At 40.3% G+C, this 20,702-nt stretch overlaps 2 protein-coding genes across 3 annotated transcripts; one reads left to right on the top strand and one right to left on the bottom strand.

Annotated features, from left to right (window-relative positions):
- The first annotated feature begins 237 nt into the window (after positions 1–237).
- Positions 238–8,349, top strand: bnip1b (BCL2 interacting protein 1b). 2 transcript variants are annotated; one of them, XM_034098845.2, is made up of 6 exons: positions 240–373; positions 923–1,015; positions 1,210–1,301; positions 3,013–3,120; positions 7,613–7,731; positions 7,964–8,349. In XM_034098845.2, exons 1-6 carry the CDS (start codon positions 290–292, stop codon positions 8,158–8,160), a joined length of 693 nt encoding a protein of 230 aa, XP_033954736.1. In that variant the 5' UTR covers positions 240–289; the 3' UTR covers positions 8,161–8,349. The 2 variants fall into 2 exon arrangements, with proteins under 2 accessions (XP_033954737.1, XP_033954736.1); XM_034098846.2 differs by lacking the exon at positions 923–1,015 and having other exon boundaries at positions 238–373.
- A 630-nt stretch (positions 8,350–8,979) lies between these two features.
- Positions 8,980–20,582, bottom strand: LOC117458617 (stanniocalcin-like). Its single transcript, XM_071205351.1, has 7 exons — positions 20,321–20,582; positions 19,786–19,910; positions 19,102–19,312; positions 13,992–14,145; positions 12,501–12,643; positions 10,913–11,124; positions 8,980–9,902 (listed from the first exon to the last, which is right to left on the bottom strand). The coding sequence occupies exons 1-7, from the start codon at positions 20,456–20,458 to the stop codon at positions 9,590–9,592; spliced, it is 1,296 nt and encodes a 431-aa protein (XP_071061452.1). The 5' UTR covers positions 20,459–20,582; the 3' UTR covers positions 8,980–9,589.
- Between the last annotated feature and the right edge of the window lie 120 nt (positions 20,583–20,702).

Below are 20,702 nucleotides of genomic sequence, written 5' to 3'. Positions count from 1 at the left end.
ATTTTAATTTCACACCACTTAAAAAAAATTAAATCATTGTTTAGAATTTAGTCCATTATGTAGCCTATACATATTTGCAATTGCATTACATTTGATTAATTATGTTGTTATATATTAATATCATATATATTGTAGTAACCTTATAGTAAGACACCCACATCACCATAGCATTTATGTGACCGAAAAATAAGTTGTTTTAATGGATTGTGTGTGACCGTCAGATTTATCGCTTCGCATTCAGCAGAACGCTTTGTCTTTTGAGCCTAGTGCTTGCCGTACAACAACAAATATGGCGTCTTCTGCGGATGTCCACGTCCGAATTTGTGGACAAGAAATAATCAAATATGACCTGGAAATTAAGGCACTTGTTCAGGTAAGATGGTACTTTTATGAAACATTGTTATGCTCAGGTTGGTTTTCAGTTTTGTTCTGGAGAGATTGTTATGGAGGCCTCACAATAACAAAGTGAAGCTCACGTTAGCTAACCATAGACTGTATAAAGCTCACGGATAACACGATGACTAAGGTTAAAATAGACAGAAAGAAAGAGAGAGAGAGAGAGAGTTTTATTAAATATGTTTCCTTCAACTGATTCAATTCTAGGTTTATTTACCTGAATAAAGTTATCAGTCGTTCGTGTTCTGTTACTGTGTAGTTGAGCTAAGAAATATCTTTATACTCATTCATACACGTGTGTGTGTGTGTGTGTGTGTGTGTGTGTGTGTGTGTGTGTGTGTGTGTGTGTGTGTGTGTGTGTGTGTGTGTGTGTGTGTGTGTGTGTGTGTGTGTGTGTGTGTGTGTGTGTGTGTGTGTGTGTGTGTGTGTGTGTGTGTGTGTGTGTGTGTGTGTGTGTGTGTGTGTGTGTGTGTGTGTGTGTGTGTGTGTGTGTGTGTGTGTGTGTGTGTGTGTGTGTGTGTTGCAGGATATCAGGGATTGCCCTGGACCTCAGTCAACTCTCATGGAGTTCAACTCTCAGGTCAAAGAGAAGTTCAACAAACTGAGACTCAGAATACAGGTCAGGCCTCACGTCAGGTGTCAGAAAAAGATCATAGTACAGTATGTTACAATGCATTCAAAACTATTCATCATGTAGTATGTCATAAATAATCATAACTAACTCTTAGTATAGCATGTACCACACATATCCCTCCCCCTACTCACTCACTTGTTATTATTCAATCTATTGTTTGACTGCTGTATTGTTGTCAGGATCTGGAGCAGATGGCCAGAGAGCAGGACAGAGAGACGGACAGACTGGCCATCCTGTCAGAGACAGAGAACCAGAGGAGACAAATGCTGAGGTGTGAACAAATCAATATCAAAAGCCAGTGTTCAGTATCAATCATTAAAATGCATTTATTGTCTTAAAGATTCATTTGCAGATTATTCTAGACGAGTGGATTTTGTTGTAAATATCAAAAGATTGTGAAGGACAGGGCTCAACGCTAACTTCTAAAAGTGGTTGCCAGGCTGGCGACCAGGCATCAGCTTTTGGTTGCCAAAACTGAAAATACGGTTGCCATTTTAGTCACCTTATATTTTAAATAATTAAGATACTATACAGTTATACATCAACTTAATAATGAACATGTGACACAAAAGAATGTTCAAATGCTTTACAATAAGTAATTAACACAATTATTTGAAACTTAAGTGGTAGTAAACTTGTCCACCCTCATTTGCTGGTATACTAAATACCAGTAGTGCAACTGTTGTCATGTTCTTCACAGATCCCTCACAAATGAACTGAGCAAGTCACTAGTTTCTTGGTCATCCGTTGTCTCCCTTTCAAATGTGGGTTTTGCTGACCCCCACCATAGATCCATTGGCCCTTCAGCATTGAGGTCTTGGATTGGTCAGACTAATACATTTATAATGTTAAATACATGAAAACCATTCACAGTTAAGAATTAGATATTAATTATTAATGCTGTACCTTTAATATGTCTAACTATATTTAAAATGTGTTACCTTTTTATAGAAGTGATTATATTTGTATGCCAATATTTTCCGATGGCAAAGTTTCGTTTTGCACTTTTATTTTGGTAGTAATAAGATCGGACTTTTATTTTGAAGGAACTTTTACTGGAAGTGGATGCACAACGATGCAGAATGTTTCGCCTCCCAATACTTTATGCATTTCCTCTTTGCTTTTCGTTCGGGTTCACCTTGCGCTTTATTAGTTGAATCACTTTGAACATTCGTTTGGCCGAACTTTTTACCACACAGTCAAACAACTTAATTTGCTAAGCCATTTTTTGTAAAACAAACAGTGCAGTGCGCACGCGAGTAAACGTGCATTGCTTTCTGGCTCCGTAATCACACCAATGCACGTGCAACTTAAGTATCAGGTTCCGACTGGTCACAACAATAATTAAATATCACTCTTAATACAACAAATAATTAACATTTATCTATTTTGGGGTGCACATTTTGCTGTTTGCTGTCCTTATTTCTTTATGTTAAAAACTGGTTGCCACTGATGGCAACCAAAGGCCAAGAATGGTTGCCAATGGAAACCTGGCAACCATTACTGTCGAGCCCTGGATTATGTGTTTGAATTCTAAATCTAAAACCAAAAGATAGTTAGGTTCATAACCACAATATCACAAAACATTTTTGCCATTTCTTGAACAAAAAGTTACGTTGATGATTAATCAATTATCAAAATAAATTGGCGATTATTTTTCTGTGGGCTGATATTCGATTGCCAAACTAACAGTTTCAGCTCAATTTTGCAAAGTGCAACAGGTTAGGTTGTGTCTCTGTGTCCTGAAGTTAGTAATAAAAAGGGCTGTAATAGTTTTTAGAAAGGTAGCCTCAAATTCATAATATTAATTATGCTTTTAGGACATAATTCACCTTCTAGTTGTTGACCCTTGAACAGAATGTGCAGTAGATATCTGAAGCCAAAGGGACTCCCAGATGAAGACAAAAACTAATATTGGGATTAAGCATCAGATTCAGAAACAACAGGCCAGATGTAAACTGAGATATTTCTTTGGATTTCAGTAACCAGACAGCATGGAGGAAAGCAAACCTGGCCTGTAAACTCTGCATCGACCACAGTGAGAAGGACGAGCTGCTGCAAGGAGGAGACTACCAGAGCACCAGACAGAGGTTTTTATTTTATTTTACCTTTATTTAACCTGGATAGGTCTCATTGAGATTAAAAATCTCTTTTTCAAGAGAGTCCTGGCCCAAGAATGGTAACAGCACAGTTACTCATTGTACGGTTTGTACAATGAGTCAGCCCTATACCATCATACATATGGTAAGGAGGATGCAGACCAACTCCAGTCAGATCTCAGAGAAATGCAAAGATGGTCCGAGTGTTGGCAGCTCAAATTCAATGCAGCAAAGTGCAAAGTAATGCACTTAGGTCTTCTGAACCCAACATATGAGTATAATAGGTGCAGTCTTGGGCAAGTTACTTTAAGAAAGTAATAGTTATAGTTACTGTTCTCAAAAGAGTAACTAGTTACTTTATTAGTTACTAAATTATAAAAGTAACTAGTAACAAGTTACTTTACTTTAAAAATAATAACAATACAAATACAAGTTGTTGTGTTGTTCTGTGGCACAGTAAGAGAAAAGACAACTCCCCACATGTACATTAGTTCCGTGCTTCAGGAGATGTGTGTGTGTGTGTGTGTGTGTGTGTGTGTGTGTGTGTGTGTGTGTGTGTGTGTGTGTGTGTGTGTGTGTGTGTGTGTGTGTGTGTGTGTGTGTGTGTGTGTGTGTGTGTGTGTGTGTGTGTGTGTGTGTGTGTGTGTGTGTGTGTGTGTGTGTGTGTGTGTGTGTGTGTGTGTGTGTGTGTGTGTGTGTGTGTGTGTGTGTGTGTGTGTGTGTGTGTGTGTGTGTGTGTGTGTGTGTGTGTCATAAGGCAACTCTGTCTCTGATTGGCTTACCCTGAAATGTTACCCCTTGTTAACCAATCATCACTCCTCTCTGGTCACTTTCACTTTTCCATGGTACTGTGAGAGGATATCACTGTATTCGCCTGTAAATTACATCCAATCCAATCCACTTTATTTATTTATATAGCACAGTTTAAAAACAGAGGGTTTGCCAAAGTGCTTCACAATGAACATAACATTATAATAAAATATAATATTACACAAATAGATAAAAGACACACATAAGAAAAGATAAAAAAGCACACATAAGAATAAATACAAGGCACATAAAGGCTATGGACAGACAGTAAAAGCATACAAATAGGTATGACATAGCTCAAACTGACTGGTAAGCGAGGGAAAAGAGGTGGGTCTTTAGGCGGGACTTAAAAGCTTCAAGAGTGGGCGACAATTTTACATGAGGGGGCAGGTCGTTACAGAGCCTGGGGGCTACCGATGAGAACGCTCGGTCTCCCCTGGTCTTTTTCTTTGTTTTTGGGACGATCAGCCGCAGCTGATCAGCCGCAGCTGATCAGCCGACCTCAAAGCCCTTGAGGGGGTAAACACCTGTAAGAGGTCAGAGATGTACTCTGGGGCCAGCCCATTAAGAGATTTAAAAACAAACAATAAAATCTTAAAATTGACTCTAAAATGGACAGGAAGCCAGTGGAGGGAAGCCAGAATTGGTGTGATGTGGTCAAACTTGCGGGTTCCTGTAAGCAGCCGCGCCGCAGCGTTTTGTACAAGCTGCAGGCGGGCCAGCAAAGTCTTATTTAGGCCGGCATAAAGTGCATTACAATAATCTAAACGAGTTAAAACAAAGGCATGAATTACACGCTCAAAGTTTAAAAAGGATAAAACCGGTTTAATTTTGGACAGGACTCAAGTGATAAAAACTGGATTTAACCACAGATTTTTATCTGTTTATCTCATTTAAAAGCACTGTCGATTTTGACACCCAGATTTGTGACCATGGGTTTTGCATACTGTTGCAGGGAACCAAGGTCAATTACATTACATTACATTGCATTTAGCTGACGCTTTTATCCAAAGCGACTTACAATAAGTACATTCGACCAGGAAGACACGACCTTAAATGGAAGGGACATCACCATTTGGTCCAAACACAATTACCTCCGTTTTGCTCTCATTTATATTTAAAAAGTTTAGCGCCATCCAGGCCTTTATGTCATTAAGACAGTCAACCAGGGGCATCAGAGAGCTAGTGTTTTTTCTTAGGGGTAGATATAATCGGGAGTCGTCCGCATAAAGGTGGTAGGAGATGCCATGTTTTCTAAAAATGAGTCCAAGGGGGAGAAGGTATAAGGAAAATAAAATAGGCCCCAAAATAGAACCTTGGGGTTGAGGATAAGGGGGCAGAAGAGGATGTAAAGTCACCAAGCCTAACAGAGAAAGATCTCTGGGACAGATAGGACCTGAACCACTCTAAGGCAGCGCTCCTGATACCCACACAGTGCTCTAGACCAGGGGTTCCCAACCCCCGGTCCGCGGACTGGTACCGGGCCGCAGAGGTGTTACTGCCGGGCCGCGAAATAGCTGTGAGTTTATCGTAATATTTGTAGAATTATAAATATATAAAAATATTTTATCATACCATACCAGTCATATTATTTCATCCATTAGCCTGGTTAAACTTTCACTAGAAAACTGTTAAAAATGCCATGGCTTTTATGATGTTCCGAGAGATTCAGCGGCTCAGCCTATATGGTCTCAGCCTCTCGTGCGCACGAGAAAGTTACCTGTGCGCCAAGTAGGAAGAGGAGCGCACAGGAGACAACCGTTTAATTGCAGACTGTTATGTTTATGTGGGGAAATGGCAGTGCATACATTATTTGAGATATATTTCAAACTCGGACTTCATTTTAAGGATATGTCGGCCAGGGGTGTAGAGCTATATGTTTAAGCACCGGATTGGCAAAACAGGAGAGTAAACCAGTCTGCCTTGATCTATGAATTCATGTCCGGGACTCTCGCGGTATCTGCTGCCCGCAGCTGTTTTATAGAAGGAAAACTTCCTTCACTTCATGAAATGGCTGCAGCATCAGGAGGCAGCGGGACGTGTAATTCCGCCTCTGAGAAGTAAAGCACCAGCGGGTAAAGATGTGCCTTTTAGGTATAGGTAACTAGTAACGTTATTAGTTACCGCAAAATGTAGTTGCGTTACAGTAACGCGTTAGTTTGTAACGCGTTAGTCCCAACACTGAATAGGTGTGATATTCTGAGACTCAGAATGAAAAGGACCTTGGTGTGAATGTTGATAATACCCTGACATTTAGTGACCATATCCATCGGGCAGCTAACAAAGTGAATGGTATCCTAGCAACGATCCGCAGATCATACACTTATTTGGACTCTGATGTAGTACATAGTTTATACACCTCTATTGCACGGCCACTCCTCGAGTATGGGAATGTCACTTGGTCCCCCATGTACAAAAAGGATGCTGAGCTTATCGAGGAAATACCGAAAAGGGCAACGAAGCTGGTTGCAGAACTAAAGGACCTACCATATCAAGAACGACTGCGAAGTCTTAAGATCCCGAGCATGTATTATAGAAGGGCGAGGGGAGATATGATCGAAGTTTTCAAATATCTCCACAACATCTACAAAACATCATGCCCACTACAACGGGATTATAACACCAGGACTCGTGGACACTGCCTCAAGTTGAAGAAACAGTACTCAAGACTGACTCTCTGCCACAACTTGTTCAGCCTGCGTGTGGTTGACTTGTGGAATGATCTGCCAGAAAGCGTTGTCACATCCAAGACTGTTAACTGTCTCAAGTCCCGCCTCGACTATTACTGGTCTAACATCACCTTCACTTTGGACTATGTGACTGTTGCCAGCATCCATAGTATATAAAGAAGAGTGATCTACTTATTTATGAGCGACTAAAAGGCCCTAGGCCTATTACAGCCGTATCCTATTGATTGATTGATACGTGTATTAAGCAGGTCAAGCTAAATCACCATCCCCCATCCCAATTGTAGTTAGACCTCTGTTAACTTACTACTTTTCTGGCAAACTCTGGTCTTCTCGTAATATGAATCCAGTCTGGAGAGACTTTTTGCAAATGTAAAAGTGTATTCTCTACGATTTGAAACAGACTGTGACGACACACTGGTCTAGAAACGTTTTTTTTTCCTTCCTGTAAAAGTGACACTACTTGATGAAATTTAAATGTACAGACATTTAAGTAGGTTGCAACTGTATTACATTAATTTAATTATCAGCTCAATTATTACTATTCAGAATTTGAACATTCAAAATAATAAATAGCCCAGTAATAAAGGTTCTCCAGAAGCATGTTGTTGTTTGTAACGTAATAATCTCCTGTTATTTGCCAATGATTAAAATGCAGTCCGGATACAGCAGCTGTCATTAAGGAGGAGGGGACAGATTTTATTACCCATCTATTTCCCCTGATACAATGATCCTGTTCAAATGGGGCTTTTGACAGTGATTAGTTTCCAGTCATTTGTGATGGGTCATTATGTTTACTACTCAAATGTTTATATAATGATACTTAAATAATCTCTGCTGGTAGAAACAGGATGCTCTTTCAAGAGACACATCTTTTGAGAAACACACATTTCTGTGACTTTAACTAGCTACACACTTTATACACAACATATTAGTGACAGCAACCAGTCATCAGCAGTGGTCTGCGCTGTGTGTTTTTGTTTCAGGAAGGTCACAAAAGAATGCCTTGTGGAAACCAGCAGCAACATCACCGAGAGTTTGATGTCGATCAGCAGGATGATGTCTGAACAGGTGAAGCAGACCGAGGACACCATCGGCACTCTGGGTAAAAAAAACAACAACTATACTTTGAACATGTCTTTGTTCAATTTGGTCATTTATATTTTGCTTGCATACAGTATATCCAGTTTACAACAATGATTTTAAATGTGAAAAACTTACTGTAGCCAACAATCTTCTTCAGTATATAATTCCTCCTCCTCCTCCTCCTCCTCCTCCTCCTCCTCCTCCTCCTCCTCCTCCTCCTCCTCCTCCTCCTCCTCCTCCTCCTCCCACAGCCACCTCCTCCAGGACAGTGCTGGAAACCAACGAGGAGTTTAAAAGCATGACAGGAACCATCCACTTCGGGCGGAAACTGATCCTGAAGTACAACCGGCGTGAGCTGACAGACAAGCTGCTCATCTTCCTGGCTCTCGCCCTCTTCTTCGCCACCGTCCTCTACATCCTTAAGAAGCGTCTCTTTCCCTTCATTTAGCTGTTAATAAACACACTTCAGGAAGAATGGCTCTTAGCCGTTTTGAAGTAAAAACTTGAGTACATAGTTGGATCAGCATTGAGACTGAACTTCTGCACGAAGAAACGGAGTCAAGTGGCCCTTTGTTTTTATCTTGATCAATATGCAAAATGTTTCTTTATAAAATGGGAATGAAGGAAAAAGTGTGAACTGGCATTCTGAGGTTTTGTGCAACAGTGATCGGGTTACAGCCTGCTTCAAACACACTTGGGCTGTTCCAAACATCACTGAAGGCTTTTTATATACGGCTATGGCTATTGAGTAATCATGTCGTCTCAATTTGATAATTAATAATATATTGATGCTCAATTTCATACAGTCTATCCTTCTACCCTTAAGACGTTCAAAGGGCTGCATTATGAGGAAAGCTTTGAGAATGTGACTATTCTACCCACTTTAACTCCTGATCCCCAGTGACTGTTTTAGAAACATCATTTTGAATTTGTAGTTCGAGATTCAGAACTAACCAGGGACTAAGCCATAACCTTCACTTTGTTGCCATCAGTCAATTTAAGATATGTGTGTGTACAACCTACAAAGTGTTGTCTGCTCTGGAAGGCTTTTTCAAAGATGCCATTGTTACAGTTATTGACGAGTTTAGCCTGTGCCTTTCTTCTTTAGGACGTCCAGACAACTGACTCAGAGATGCAGCACTTACTCATCCTCTAAAGTTCATTTGTCACGTTGAGTTGAGTTGGAGAGTGCATGTCAGGGATGCCTTACTGTCTGTGTGACTATTTTACAGAGCAGGGCTGAATTAACACACTTCTCTTTGTCCAGTAACATCATTGTAGTTTATTTAATTTCAATCAAAATGCTTACAAATGTATTTTTGGATTCATTTAAATAAAAACTTACAAAACATAGCTTGAAACCTGGGGTCTGTATGAAATGTGATTCATCAAAAACACATTTAAAAACACGTCATACCCGAAGAGCACCTTCCCGTAGACAGTCCACAAGATAAAGTTCAGATAATAATAAGATAATGTCAACAATACGGTGCATAATATAACAATCCTCATAAATACAAAAACAGACTTAAATAGGTAGAATACTGACTTTCAGCTGCACTTTAGCGATTCCCTGTGTGTGTGTGTGTGTGTGTCCGTGCGTGTGTCCGTGCCCCTTGCTGAAGGATACAGCCACTGTGGTTAACTGTCGAGGTGAGGTAGATAACTGGTTTTCAATCTTGTACAAAGTCAAATGTCAAGGAAAATAGTCATATATATATATATGGCACACATACCCAACAGATTAAATAAGATATGTTGCATTGCTTTTACCAGCAATACAACACAAAACTACGACCACTACTGCCACTCATTCTGCGAATATAATAGTAATAAGTGCATCATCTTTGTGAACCCTGTCTGCACCACCGGTCTGTTTATGAAGAGGTCACATTGGATTTCCCAGGCACAGGTGAACCAGATTGGGTCGTGTTGTTGACCTGACTGAGTGTGTTTCTGTCCTCGGTGGGTCTGGAGGGCTGCAGCAGGGGTCCTTCAGCTGTGGTAGGCCATGGTGGTGTGATGTTGGTAACCTCCAGGTCGTCCGATTGGCTGAGAGAGCATGTACTTTCAAAGCTGCTGCACAGCCCCCCCCAGTGCTGCTCACACTGTCCGCGCAGCCGCTGGCCGACCCACAGCCTGACGTCTTCCCCACACTTCAACAGGAAGTTCATCAGCTCCACATACGGTCTGATGAGACAAATGTTTGCGTTTATCCAACTTTTCAACACAGACTCTCTGAAGAACACTACCTAAAGCTAGACTCTTTCACAGTAGTAGACTTATCATGAAAGGGAAAACACAGGTTATGGCAGTGAGGCGGCATGTACAATACCGGACTCTGAAACTGAAGGCGCTAAATGGAATTCAGTCATCACCTTTTTTAAATATTTACCACTGTGCTTTTCATACTGTGAGAGGGAACACAAGTCTGGGCCAACAAGCGAGAAACAACTAACATGAAAAAAGTCCTAGTATAGCATGTCATAAAATATATATTTAAAAATAATTCCTCGTAATGTATATGGAAAAAAATAATACTATTAGTCAAAGTATAGTTTCAAAAAGAAAGAATTATGATGTATATAAAAAGTATTTCCTAATTTATTCATTTTAGATCAAAGTATAGTATGCGATAAAAACATATTTTAAAGTCGTAGTATATAAAAATGATAAGTATGAAAGACATAGTACTGATACTGATATTCTGTACACACTGTGAAGACCACTGAGACAAATGTAACATTTGTGATATTGGGCTATATAAATAAACATTGATTGATTGATTGATTGATGATAGTATAGTATGTTTTAAAAACATCAATGAGTATTGTAGCAGATGTCATTAAAACTGCATTAAGCAATCATAGCATAACAAGTATGATATAAAGAAGTAAAAAGAAATACAGTGTGCTATGTATAGAAGGTCTTACAAAATGTCATTGATGTTAAATTATACTATGTGTTAAAAATATCATTCAAAAGTCATAGTATATAAAGTAAATCGTAAGAAAGATCAATCCAAAACACAGTATACATTTCAATACAATTTCAGTTTGTAAAATAAGTGTTTTACTTGTGTGATAAAATGACTGAAATGTACCCTAAAATGTAGTGTAACAGTTACTCTTAAGACTTTTTTCCTTTGGATGATGATAAAAGTCAAGAGATTATTTTCAGTTTGTGTGTGTGTGTCTCACCCCGGGGGGAACATGAGGTGGAACTGCACCAGGCTGCCCATGGTGTCCATGTGGTCTCTCAACGCCAGGCAGAGCTGGTGTTTGGAGTAGCATTCCCTCTGCAGCGAGAACACCATCTCCCTCACCGCAGAGCACCGGCGGCTCACACAGCTGAAGCGCTGCCGCAGGCCCAGAGCCATGCAGCGCAACGCATCCTTCACAAAGGACTTACCCTGGGAGGAGGAGGAGGAGGAGGAGGAGGAACCAGTTTCAATGCAGCAAGGCATTGCACTTACAACTACAATAAGCATATGTAGATGCTTATTGTAGTTGCAGTGTGCTTTTTATTCTTTTCATCTTTAAAAGTCAGTAGGATGCAGGAAAATGTCTCAACCCGCCTCCGCCCCCCTGGAATTGATCATTTGAAATGCTCCCTATTTCTGAGGTCTCAAGGTTGGCAAGTATGCATGGTTCTTTGTATTTTTGGTTTCATGGTGGCTCCCCACTAAATTTGTATTAATTTAATGGAAGACCTTATTTCAATGCAGCCAATCAAATTTGGCAAAAAGCAGTAACGTCACTGCTTTACAGCACAAGAGCCACAGAGATTGAACAACAACCAACATTAGCTTTCCTGCTATAGTGTTCTCGCTTATTTACACATCCAACAGTCCCACAGGAAACGTATCATTGTTTTGAAGTCAAGTTTCTGGCCACCTACTGAGCCTATCATATTCTCTCCTATTGAGCTTTGTGAATGGTCTTTACCAGCTCCTGAGGACAATATCTGTCTCTTTAGCTGCTGACTGCTCCACTAGTCACCAGCTAGATATTTGCTTTGTCCGTCTCAAGTTGGCTGTTGAGCAAGTAGTGTTTATTGGAATTTTTGTACAGCCTTTGAGTTAAAACAGCTGTCTTCTGCAGCTTAAAAATATACTAACAGAGTGGTGTGAGTAAACCCTAACCCTAATAAAGTGAAGTTGCTGGTCGAACAGCTCAACAATGAGCTGAAATTGGCGATGAATATACGTCAAAGTGAGGAGTGAGGCCGATTCTCTTTAGATGTATTCCTAGGAGAGACTTATTTTGTAATGTCATTTGTTTTTTTTTATTGTAAAAATACTGATTATAGCTATGTCCACAAAGGCACACATTCACCATGATATTAGCATTTCAATATATTCTGCTATTGTTTGTTGCTGTATTTAACATCCAGTGAACTCGACGCTGACAGATCCTTGGTGAACATCATCCACTCTGCGATCATGTTGGAGACACATGAAGACTTCATCATTCCCTCAAGTACTTCTATTCTAGTAAAGTAGACACACTGTTCCCTCTCTCATTTCTCTTCCCCTCTCAGTTTGTTCTGTATCCAGTGCCACCATGCATAACTATATACACCTTAGCAAACATTCTTCACAAATGACTGTAATGACTGATGGGATTAAATGAAATAAAAACATGTATCCCAATATGTCTCATCTAATCTCGCCTTGAGATGCTGCTGGACCCAGTTTCAGACTGTCATCTAGTTCAGATGGGGTCAAACGGTAAACAATTACTCCTAATAAGTGTGTGTTGAGGTGTCTGTGTGTCCTCCTCCCACCTGTGAGTCGTAGCGCCCGGCGTTGTGCAGCAGAGTGAGACAGATTTGGTGCAGACCTTGGATTTCACAGGAGTTGTTGTTGAAACACTGAAAATTCCCACAGCCGACATCCCCTGAACTCACCAGACAACTCTGAATTTCCGCTGAGAGAGAGAAAAAGAGAGTTGTATGATACCACAGAAATAAGTGAGTCTTCAAAATCACATTTGCTACTGTGTCTCTTATGTAACTGTGATGTTTTCCAATGTACTTTAAAAAACTTGACTTTATTAATTACAACGATCATGTCAGGGTGACCTTGGGAGATTCCTGTCATCTCATGTGCCGACATTACACTAAATTGTAATTGGGCAGTTCTTGTATATTTAGTTTTCAGATACCAGTTTGTGTTTACCTACAACAGCAGGAAATAATGACGAGAGGAAAAATAATCCTTAATTCTTACATTCTTACATTTCTTTTATATGAAGCAGCTGCTTGAGTGAAAATAATCATTGTGCAGAAAAGTTGTCTTTAGCTATGTGTGTATATAATTATATATGTGACATTTATAGATAATATTGTCGCATCAAGTAGCATTTGACTGTTGTAGACAAACACAGTTCTGATTTAATTAAGTACAATCAACATTTTACTTAAGTACAGCAAATGTACTTCCCAAGTCTTATATGGGATTTCTTTATGTTCTATGGAGTTTTTGCTGTTTTATGTCTATACTTGGGGTTGTTGCTGATGTTGATGTTGTGCAGCCCGCAGGTCAGCGTGGGACCGGGGAGAGGGAATGTGCTTTGACAGGATCTAGCCCCGGAGCTGCGCATTGAGTTCTATGATTGAGTTACAGCCACCCAGAGAGAGAGAGAGAGAGAGAGAGAGAGAGAGAGAGAGAGAGAGAGAGAGAGAGAGAGAGAGAGAGAGAGAGAGAGAGAGAGAGAGAGAGAGAGAGAGAGAGAGAGAGCCCTGCTGCACGGTGCGGCGTCAGGCGGCCGTGTGGTATACTTTAACTGATTTTTACGATGCAGTGACATGCCCACATATTTAATACCACGCGTCTTAAAGCACCTGATGGCAGACGCACAGAGGGAGCAGATGTATTACTCTGCAACAAAACTGTCAGGAATAATACACGTATATGAAGCTACGTGTGCGTATCATAACTTGTTGACATGGCAGTGTCACTGCACATTGGGATCCAGAGGGAAACCACACATAAACTAGCCTATCCCAGAGATAAAGCAAGCCTAAAGAAGTGCTAAAACACATGATGACATGCAAAAATGTCCCCAAAGCCTCCCAGATCGGTCAGATTTTCAGTCAGACCAAATAAACATCCTGCAGAGATTGCTTTTGGCATCCTTGCACATGCTTTGAATTCAATACTTTCCAACAATTAAAGGGCCAGTGACCCTGGGTGTTCTTCTGGAGACATGAGAACATTCTGGATCCAGTGTGACAGAGAGTGAAGGCAGGGGCACACCTGTTATTACAACTCACCTGTGCTCTGCGGGGAGAGGCGTCTCTTGGCCTGGCTCAGTTGTTTCTCCTGGATATCATGTTGCTCCATGGTCAGCACCTGTCGACAGGCCAGCAGCAGGAGGAACACCGCGGGGAAGTTCGCCATATTTAGTTCAGCTAGTCGCAGCTTTAGAAAGGATTATTTTTTTTGCGTTATAGGTTACAGCACGATAGTCTTGCAGAGGAGTTTCCACTATAAAGTACGACCGGGCATGAAGGCTGAAATATATAACACGAGCACGAGCGTGGCGCGTTCACGTGTGTCTCCACCTATCATAGCGCAACCCTGTGAACGAGCGTCAAACTGGAACCAAAACTGTATTATTGGTAGAAGGAAAACAAACATTATTAGAAACAGATTTTGTTGTGAAAAATAGTCTGGTTTAGTTTAACAACGTATAATTCAATATGCTGCTTTAATATTCAAAATTACTCTTATAAGGTCTTCCTGTTACTCTGCAGTATGCGGGGTTACGTGAAGGTCAACCACTCAAGACATCCACACTCAATTAACCCGACAGCCAGTGTGTGTGTGTGTGTGTGTGTGTGTGTGTGTGTGTGTGTGTGTGTGTGTGTGTGTGTGTGTGTGTGTTTCTTTGAGGGTTAGCAGCTGCTTTCCTGGCAGGGAAACGTGCAGTGAGGAACGTCTCAGGAGCACCGGACCTGAAAGAGTGTGTGAAGGGGGTCAGGTTTGACAAATTGTTATAATGGTATACATTCCTGTACACTGAATTTATTTTGCATCACATTTTTCTGACATGTTCATATAAATAAGCTTATCATACTCTTATACACACAGACACAGTTTATATATATATATAGATAGATATGTCTCCGGTCAAAATGTTTATAATGCTGATGTATATTTCTGCTAGATTCTAGATACTCACAATTTTTGTATCTGATGTTGTGATTTCCACCAGCTGGTCTAATGGAAAGTCGTGTCGGATACTTCAGTTAAACACACCTTGCAAAAAAGCAAGTCTGGTTGAAAAGGTCTGTGATCAAATAATATAACTGTAGCTTAGAGTGTGGCCAAATCTCTACGGGATATGACACACACAAACAACTTGCAACATTTTACTTTTAGATTATTATCACTGTTCAGACAATTGGCGAGCTAAAAGGGTCACATCAAAGAGAAACAGGTTTGTGTTGTGAGTCCAAGGTGAGATAAGCTTTGTTTTTTTCTTTGTGAAGCATTACATCTTGCAGCCTAGTTGTTGTGGTTGTGTTTTGACTCATAACAGCCATGACCTCTGACCCCTGACAACTACAAAGAGACAGACCAGTCATGTGGCATCATGACCACATAACGGTGGGCTGTCAATCCGCAAGTCACAAAAATACACAATTTCTTGCTCCATGGTTTAGAACAAGAGGTCAAGGTGCGATGCCAGAGTGGGTTTGTATGTGTGTGTGTGTGTGTGTGTGTGTGTGTGTGTGTGTGTCCATGCAGGGGCCCAGTGAGGGAAGACCTTCTCTTTTTCCCCCTGACCTTTCCTGCTCAATTTGTCTCATCATGCTCAAACCAACATCCCACAGCTTCCCTCACACAACCCCTGCTGACCACCCACGCAATGACCCTTCACCCCGACATGAACACACTCACATGTCCAAAATCATAGACAAATGCACAGACACCACTGTGCAAACAGTACACATGGAGGACCCTCTCTCTAAACATCATGCCTCTGGATGTTTCTGTGTGCATAGATCATGTTCATCCAGTGTCTGCTTTGAAGGAGGAAACATTACTATAACCTTTGGGTTTATGAACTCTGATCTGTTGACTGTTTTGCCATTGTGTTTTCAGATCACTAGACCTAGACTATAGACTTCAGTGACCATATTGCTGGTTTTCTATGAGTTTACTTATAAGTTCCCACACAAAGGACACATGCAGATAGTTTGTTGTGCTGATGTTCTAATATATTCAGTTCAATGGAAGTATTTGTGTGACATTTTTTGAACATCTCGAATGCATAATTTCAATAACAGCTTATTTAGTTAATTTAACATATTCATCCAATGTATCAATTTGTATCAGCATATTCTACACAGACACATAAACAAAATACGTATGTAGGGCATATTTACAAACACCCTCGTTGACACATATCTTGGAAAATTGTGGATCAGTCTCTTGTGGTTGAATCAATAAAGTTATGCAACACACACACACACACACACACACACACACACACACACACACACACACACACACACACACACACACACACACACACACACACACACACACACACACACACACACACACACACACACACACACACACACACACACACACACACACACACACACACACACACACACACACACACACACACACACACACACACACACACACACACAGGGTCGATTTTACAAACCAGAATAAACACAAATAGCTGGAGTGTAAATCTCCCGTCCTGACATGGCAGTCTGTCAGTGGCTCATACAAAAGGTACTGAGTCACTCAACGTAACTCATGACTTCCACGTGTACACCTTCTCATAATACAACAGTTATTGTAGGATCCCAAATATGTGGATCTAACATGCCAGAGGCTGTTCACCTTGGAGACCTGCTGCGGATATGGGTACGGCCTGGCGCGAGATTTACACCTTCTCATACATACATTTGTATGTTTCTGGGGTCGGAATCAGGGGGGTTTGCCTCTAAATATAATTTTAGGATTACTTTTTGGTAGATTCAGTGTTTTAAAGGGGAAAACAACCCCACCTAGTGGTACTATTTTATGATTATCTGCTCTGGTTCTTGTCTCACACTAAGGCAGGGGTGTCAAACTCAAGGCCCGGGGGCCAAATCCGGCCCTCGACTTCATTTTATGTGGCCCGCAAGAGCATGCAAAGAATATAATACGTTTATTATACGGTTACATGCCACTTTACAGAAGCAGGTTGCCCATAAACTACATTTCCCACAATGCATCTCGTTTTGTGACATGCGCAATGAAGAGACTTGCAATTATTTGCCCTGGACTTCTGCTTTCAAACGTTAGTTATTACCCTATCCGATAATAATCCAATTCAGAGGCAATAATGTAACATAATACATTATTTTATATAATTATATATGTATATTTATACAGTTACAACCGGCCCTTTGAGTGCAACCATAATGCTAATGTGGCCCGCGATGAAATTGAGTTTTACACCCCTGCACTAGGGAATACATAGCTGTGGTTTGCTACTGCTCCGGCGAGACACGGCAGGCAAAAACATCGTTTTTCAAGTATTGGTCAATTTTGAGATGTTGTGCTATTTTGATTCTATAACATGTTTTCTTTCAGGCTTTTGGAAGGAAAACGTACAAAATACACATTTAAGTGTTTATTTTACTATAGTTTGTCTATTTGCGTCTGTATATTTCTCCTAAATTCACCAAAAGTTAGCATTCTAACGTAACAAAGAACCGCGACTGCTGTGTGCACCATGTCAACAGAGATATCGTTGGAAAGCTGTGTCTCTCCTGCACAATCTCATCTGATCCAAATATGGTCATTTCCTTTGTATCAGCAACCAATCGTGAAAGCACAAAGGGGTCTTCAAGAAACGAAATCTCATTGGCTGGTGTCAATTTCTGACAACGTGATTCGTTCAGATGCGTCACGTGGTGTGCTAAAACACTTCCTGGTTAGCTTTCCGCTAGAAATTGAAATCTCAAAATGACAAAAGAACGGCGAAAAAAACGTTCACAGAGAAGACGACAACAATTGTCACTTGCACGAAGCAAGGTTATACAAAAAACAAATGACCCCGAACATGAAATACCTTCACGGAGTGCGTTGATGCGCAAGCTATCATCCAAAGAACAGGAGGGTTTAGCTAGCAATCTGCAATCTTTAAAGGTCTTTTTCTCAAAATGAGTTTTTTCTCCTACTCTGAGTTCGAAATGTCAACTTCAGTAGCACGTACATACACCAAACCTTCCAGTTATATTCCTATCAATATTATGAAGGCTTTTACAGAAGGGTTTGTTCATATATCATTCATAGCCTGAATTATACAACATTGTATACCTAAAAACATGGCGAAAATTGATATTTTAGGGCTGTTGACAGTATTTTCTGATGTATGGAGTGATAAAAAGAGATATCCAATATCCCTTCTGTAAAAGCCTTAGATACTAATATGACTACAAAATGAAACAAGAATTTTGAACCTGGCTTTATCCAAAATTCAGAATTGTGTTAAAATATGTGCATATTTAAACATGCCATTTCAGAAAACTTGTAATACAAAAAACAATTGCCTTATTGTAAGTAATTAACTGGAGAAATGTCTCGCTGATACCTCTAAGTAAAAAAAATTACCCTATTTACCTGGGGTGTCTCGCCTTAACAAACAGCTTTGAATACATCAGGGTATCTTTACTAATAAAATAATAGAATATGATTTCACCTGTGTTTAGTAAATCACAAAGGATGCACAAACAATGCTACATACTAAATACATGCACTGAAAAGAAACAACTCTAGATACTGATCAAAAAATATTTACTTCAAATTGTTTAATAATTCAATTTGACTTAGAATGAAACTACTGGATCTTCTTCTTCCTCCTGACTGAAACCAGCCCATCAACTTCACTCGTCATCTCAATCATTTCAGTTAAACAAGTCAACATGTTAACTAAGGAACATGTCTATACACACACAAACTGGGTGAGTAAGACATCTGTATTCAACCTACTTAAGTAAAAACGTGATTGGCACATAAAGAAATTATTATCCAGGCTTTTCCCTTTTTTCTTCTTATGCACAAAGCCCTGCGGGACAGTTAGAGTGAATTACATTGTTTCCGTCTCCTTCAGCAGTAGCCTTGTGCAGCACTGACAGGACATGTCACAACATCACATGCTGAACATTTTGAATGCAGAAACACTCCTGACTCCAGTCCGTTGCAAAAAAACTATCCCCTGTTGGTCTTCTTCATCTTCCTTATGTCTGATGCTGCACCTTTCAAAAGGCTAACACACACCTGAAGCAAAGATGAAAAATAGATTTCTTAACTGAACTTGTTCTTGACCTTACGGAGTACTTCATTTTTGTTAAATGGACCTCAGGGGGTTTTGGGGCCAGAGGCAGGCGGGGCCTCCTGTAGTTCTGTCTGTTCAGATGTAGCAGAGTTACAACTCAAAGCGTTCTCCTCCCTCCTGTCCCCTGACAAGAAATCATGAATGGCAGTTTCTATGTGCGGCCGGAAAGTGTGGTTCATCTTGGGGTCCACGACCTGAGTGATGATCCTGTCCACTCCAGACTCCAGCATACCAGATCTAGAAGAAAATAAAACGAGACAAATAGTAGTTAAAGAAACACAGTAATTTCATAACAATTACTAAAGACATTTGATTTTGAAGCTGCTCATGAAAAGTTGGTTAGGTATAGTCACAAAGTTAATAACAGTTTAATCTATCTATCCTGCAACTACAGTTGTACAAGGACTTCAGAACGCATGCTTCAGAACCATACATTAGTTAGGTTTTTGATTAATATTACTGCTGCATTCATTTGTATTTTACTGCTGTAGATGTTTATGGTTAACAAACTGCTGGGTAGTTTACTAGAGCAATGCCTCATAAAATCATCTCTTTAAAGTTTACAGCTTATCCACAGTTTTTTAATCCCTACACAAGGAACTCTTTAACCGTCAGTTAATCACAAACATTCAAATGTGTAGTTGTACAATGCACATTGTTATTCCTTTACAGTGTACAGAGGGCAAGTAGTAAGTGAAAGTAACACTCACTGAACAACACTCTGTCTCAGTCCGTTCCTCATCTGGTTCTTGTTGATGGACGGGTTCCAGTCCTGTGTGCTCAGGTTTGAAGTGACATAGTTGTCCACTTTCTGCCGCAGGTTCTGATAAGCAGGCTGGAAGAAAAAGACAATGATTTAAACGTGGTCATTAAACACACACCTGTTCTGTCCAGAGAACAATATTCAGATGTAACATTTAATTTGACATAAACATAAAATACAATATACACAATGTAAGCTACTTTTCTATTTCTGCAGGGATTATTTAAATCAGACCTACATTTCAGCAAAAAAGGGAACAGCATTTACATGTCATTTTTCAAAGAGTTTGCCTGCTTCCTACATTATCATTTTAATAGAGTCATCAATGAACTTTCATAAGAACTCTTCCAGCGAGTCAATCACATACTAGATATAGCTTCATACACATTCAATGTAATAACACTATTGAGCAATACAAGCTACACATAGATTTACGTCTGAAGTAATGTTGGTCATCATAGCACTGTTAGCTGGTGAGTTACCTTTGTATCAACGTCGGCGAGACAGTCCCGACGGAACTCATCAAAAAGCCCCCGGTTTTTCAGATGCTCCACAATCATATTAATCAGCTGCGGGTCTCCAGGAGGCAGGTTGGCAGCGTTAGAGCTCCCCTCCGCCATGACAAACAGAAGAAGTATAACTGCTAATAAGCTTACCTGCTAACTTGAAATCTAGCCAGTTGTGCCAGTGGCGCTTGTTTTCCTTACAAGACGTTCGGCAGGCGGAGTGATCGCGCGCTGGATGTACACTTTCTATTGAGCGGGGCGGTTGTTACGGTGAAAAGGTAGATGCTGTTTTACAAATCGAGCGCTTCTTTTTCAGTTGTCACGCATGTGCATTGGAACATTGACATCGGAAGTACTT

Source organism: Pseudochaenichthys georgianus, chromosome 14 (genome assembly GCF_902827115.2).
Source record: "Pseudochaenichthys georgianus chromosome 14, fPseGeo1.2, whole genome shotgun sequence".
Classification (NCBI taxonomy): domain Eukaryota; kingdom Metazoa; phylum Chordata; class Actinopteri; order Perciformes; family Channichthyidae; genus Pseudochaenichthys; species Pseudochaenichthys georgianus.
This window is presented reverse-complemented; position numbering and strand designations above follow the sequence as displayed.

Bases quoted from the DNA above. Each gene is read 5' to 3' on its own strand.
- bnip1b (XM_034098845.2), top strand. From the start codon at position 290: ATGGCGTCTTCTGCGGATGTCCACGTCCGAATTTGTGGACAAGAAATA. The intron at 1,302-3,012 runs GTGTGAACAAAT...TTTGGATTTCAG, and splicing joins CAGAGGAGACAAATGCTGAG to TAACCAGACAGCATGGAGGA. The intron at 3,121-7,612 runs GTTTTTATTTTA...TTTTTGTTTCAG, and splicing joins TACCAGAGCACCAGACAGAG to GAAGGTCACAAAAGAATGCC.
- LOC117458617 (XM_071205351.1), bottom strand. From the start codon at position 20,458: ATGGCGGAGGGGAGCTCTAACGCTGCCAACCTGCCTCCTGGAGACCCG. The intron at 11,125-12,500 runs GTGGGAGGAGGA...TCCTCCTCCCAG, and splicing joins CCGGGCGCTACGACTCACAG to GGTAAGTCCTTTGTGAAGGA. The intron at 9,903-10,912 runs GTGAGACACACA...TTGTCTCATCAG, and splicing joins CACCTCATGTTCCCCCCGGG to ACCGTATGTGGAGCTGATGA.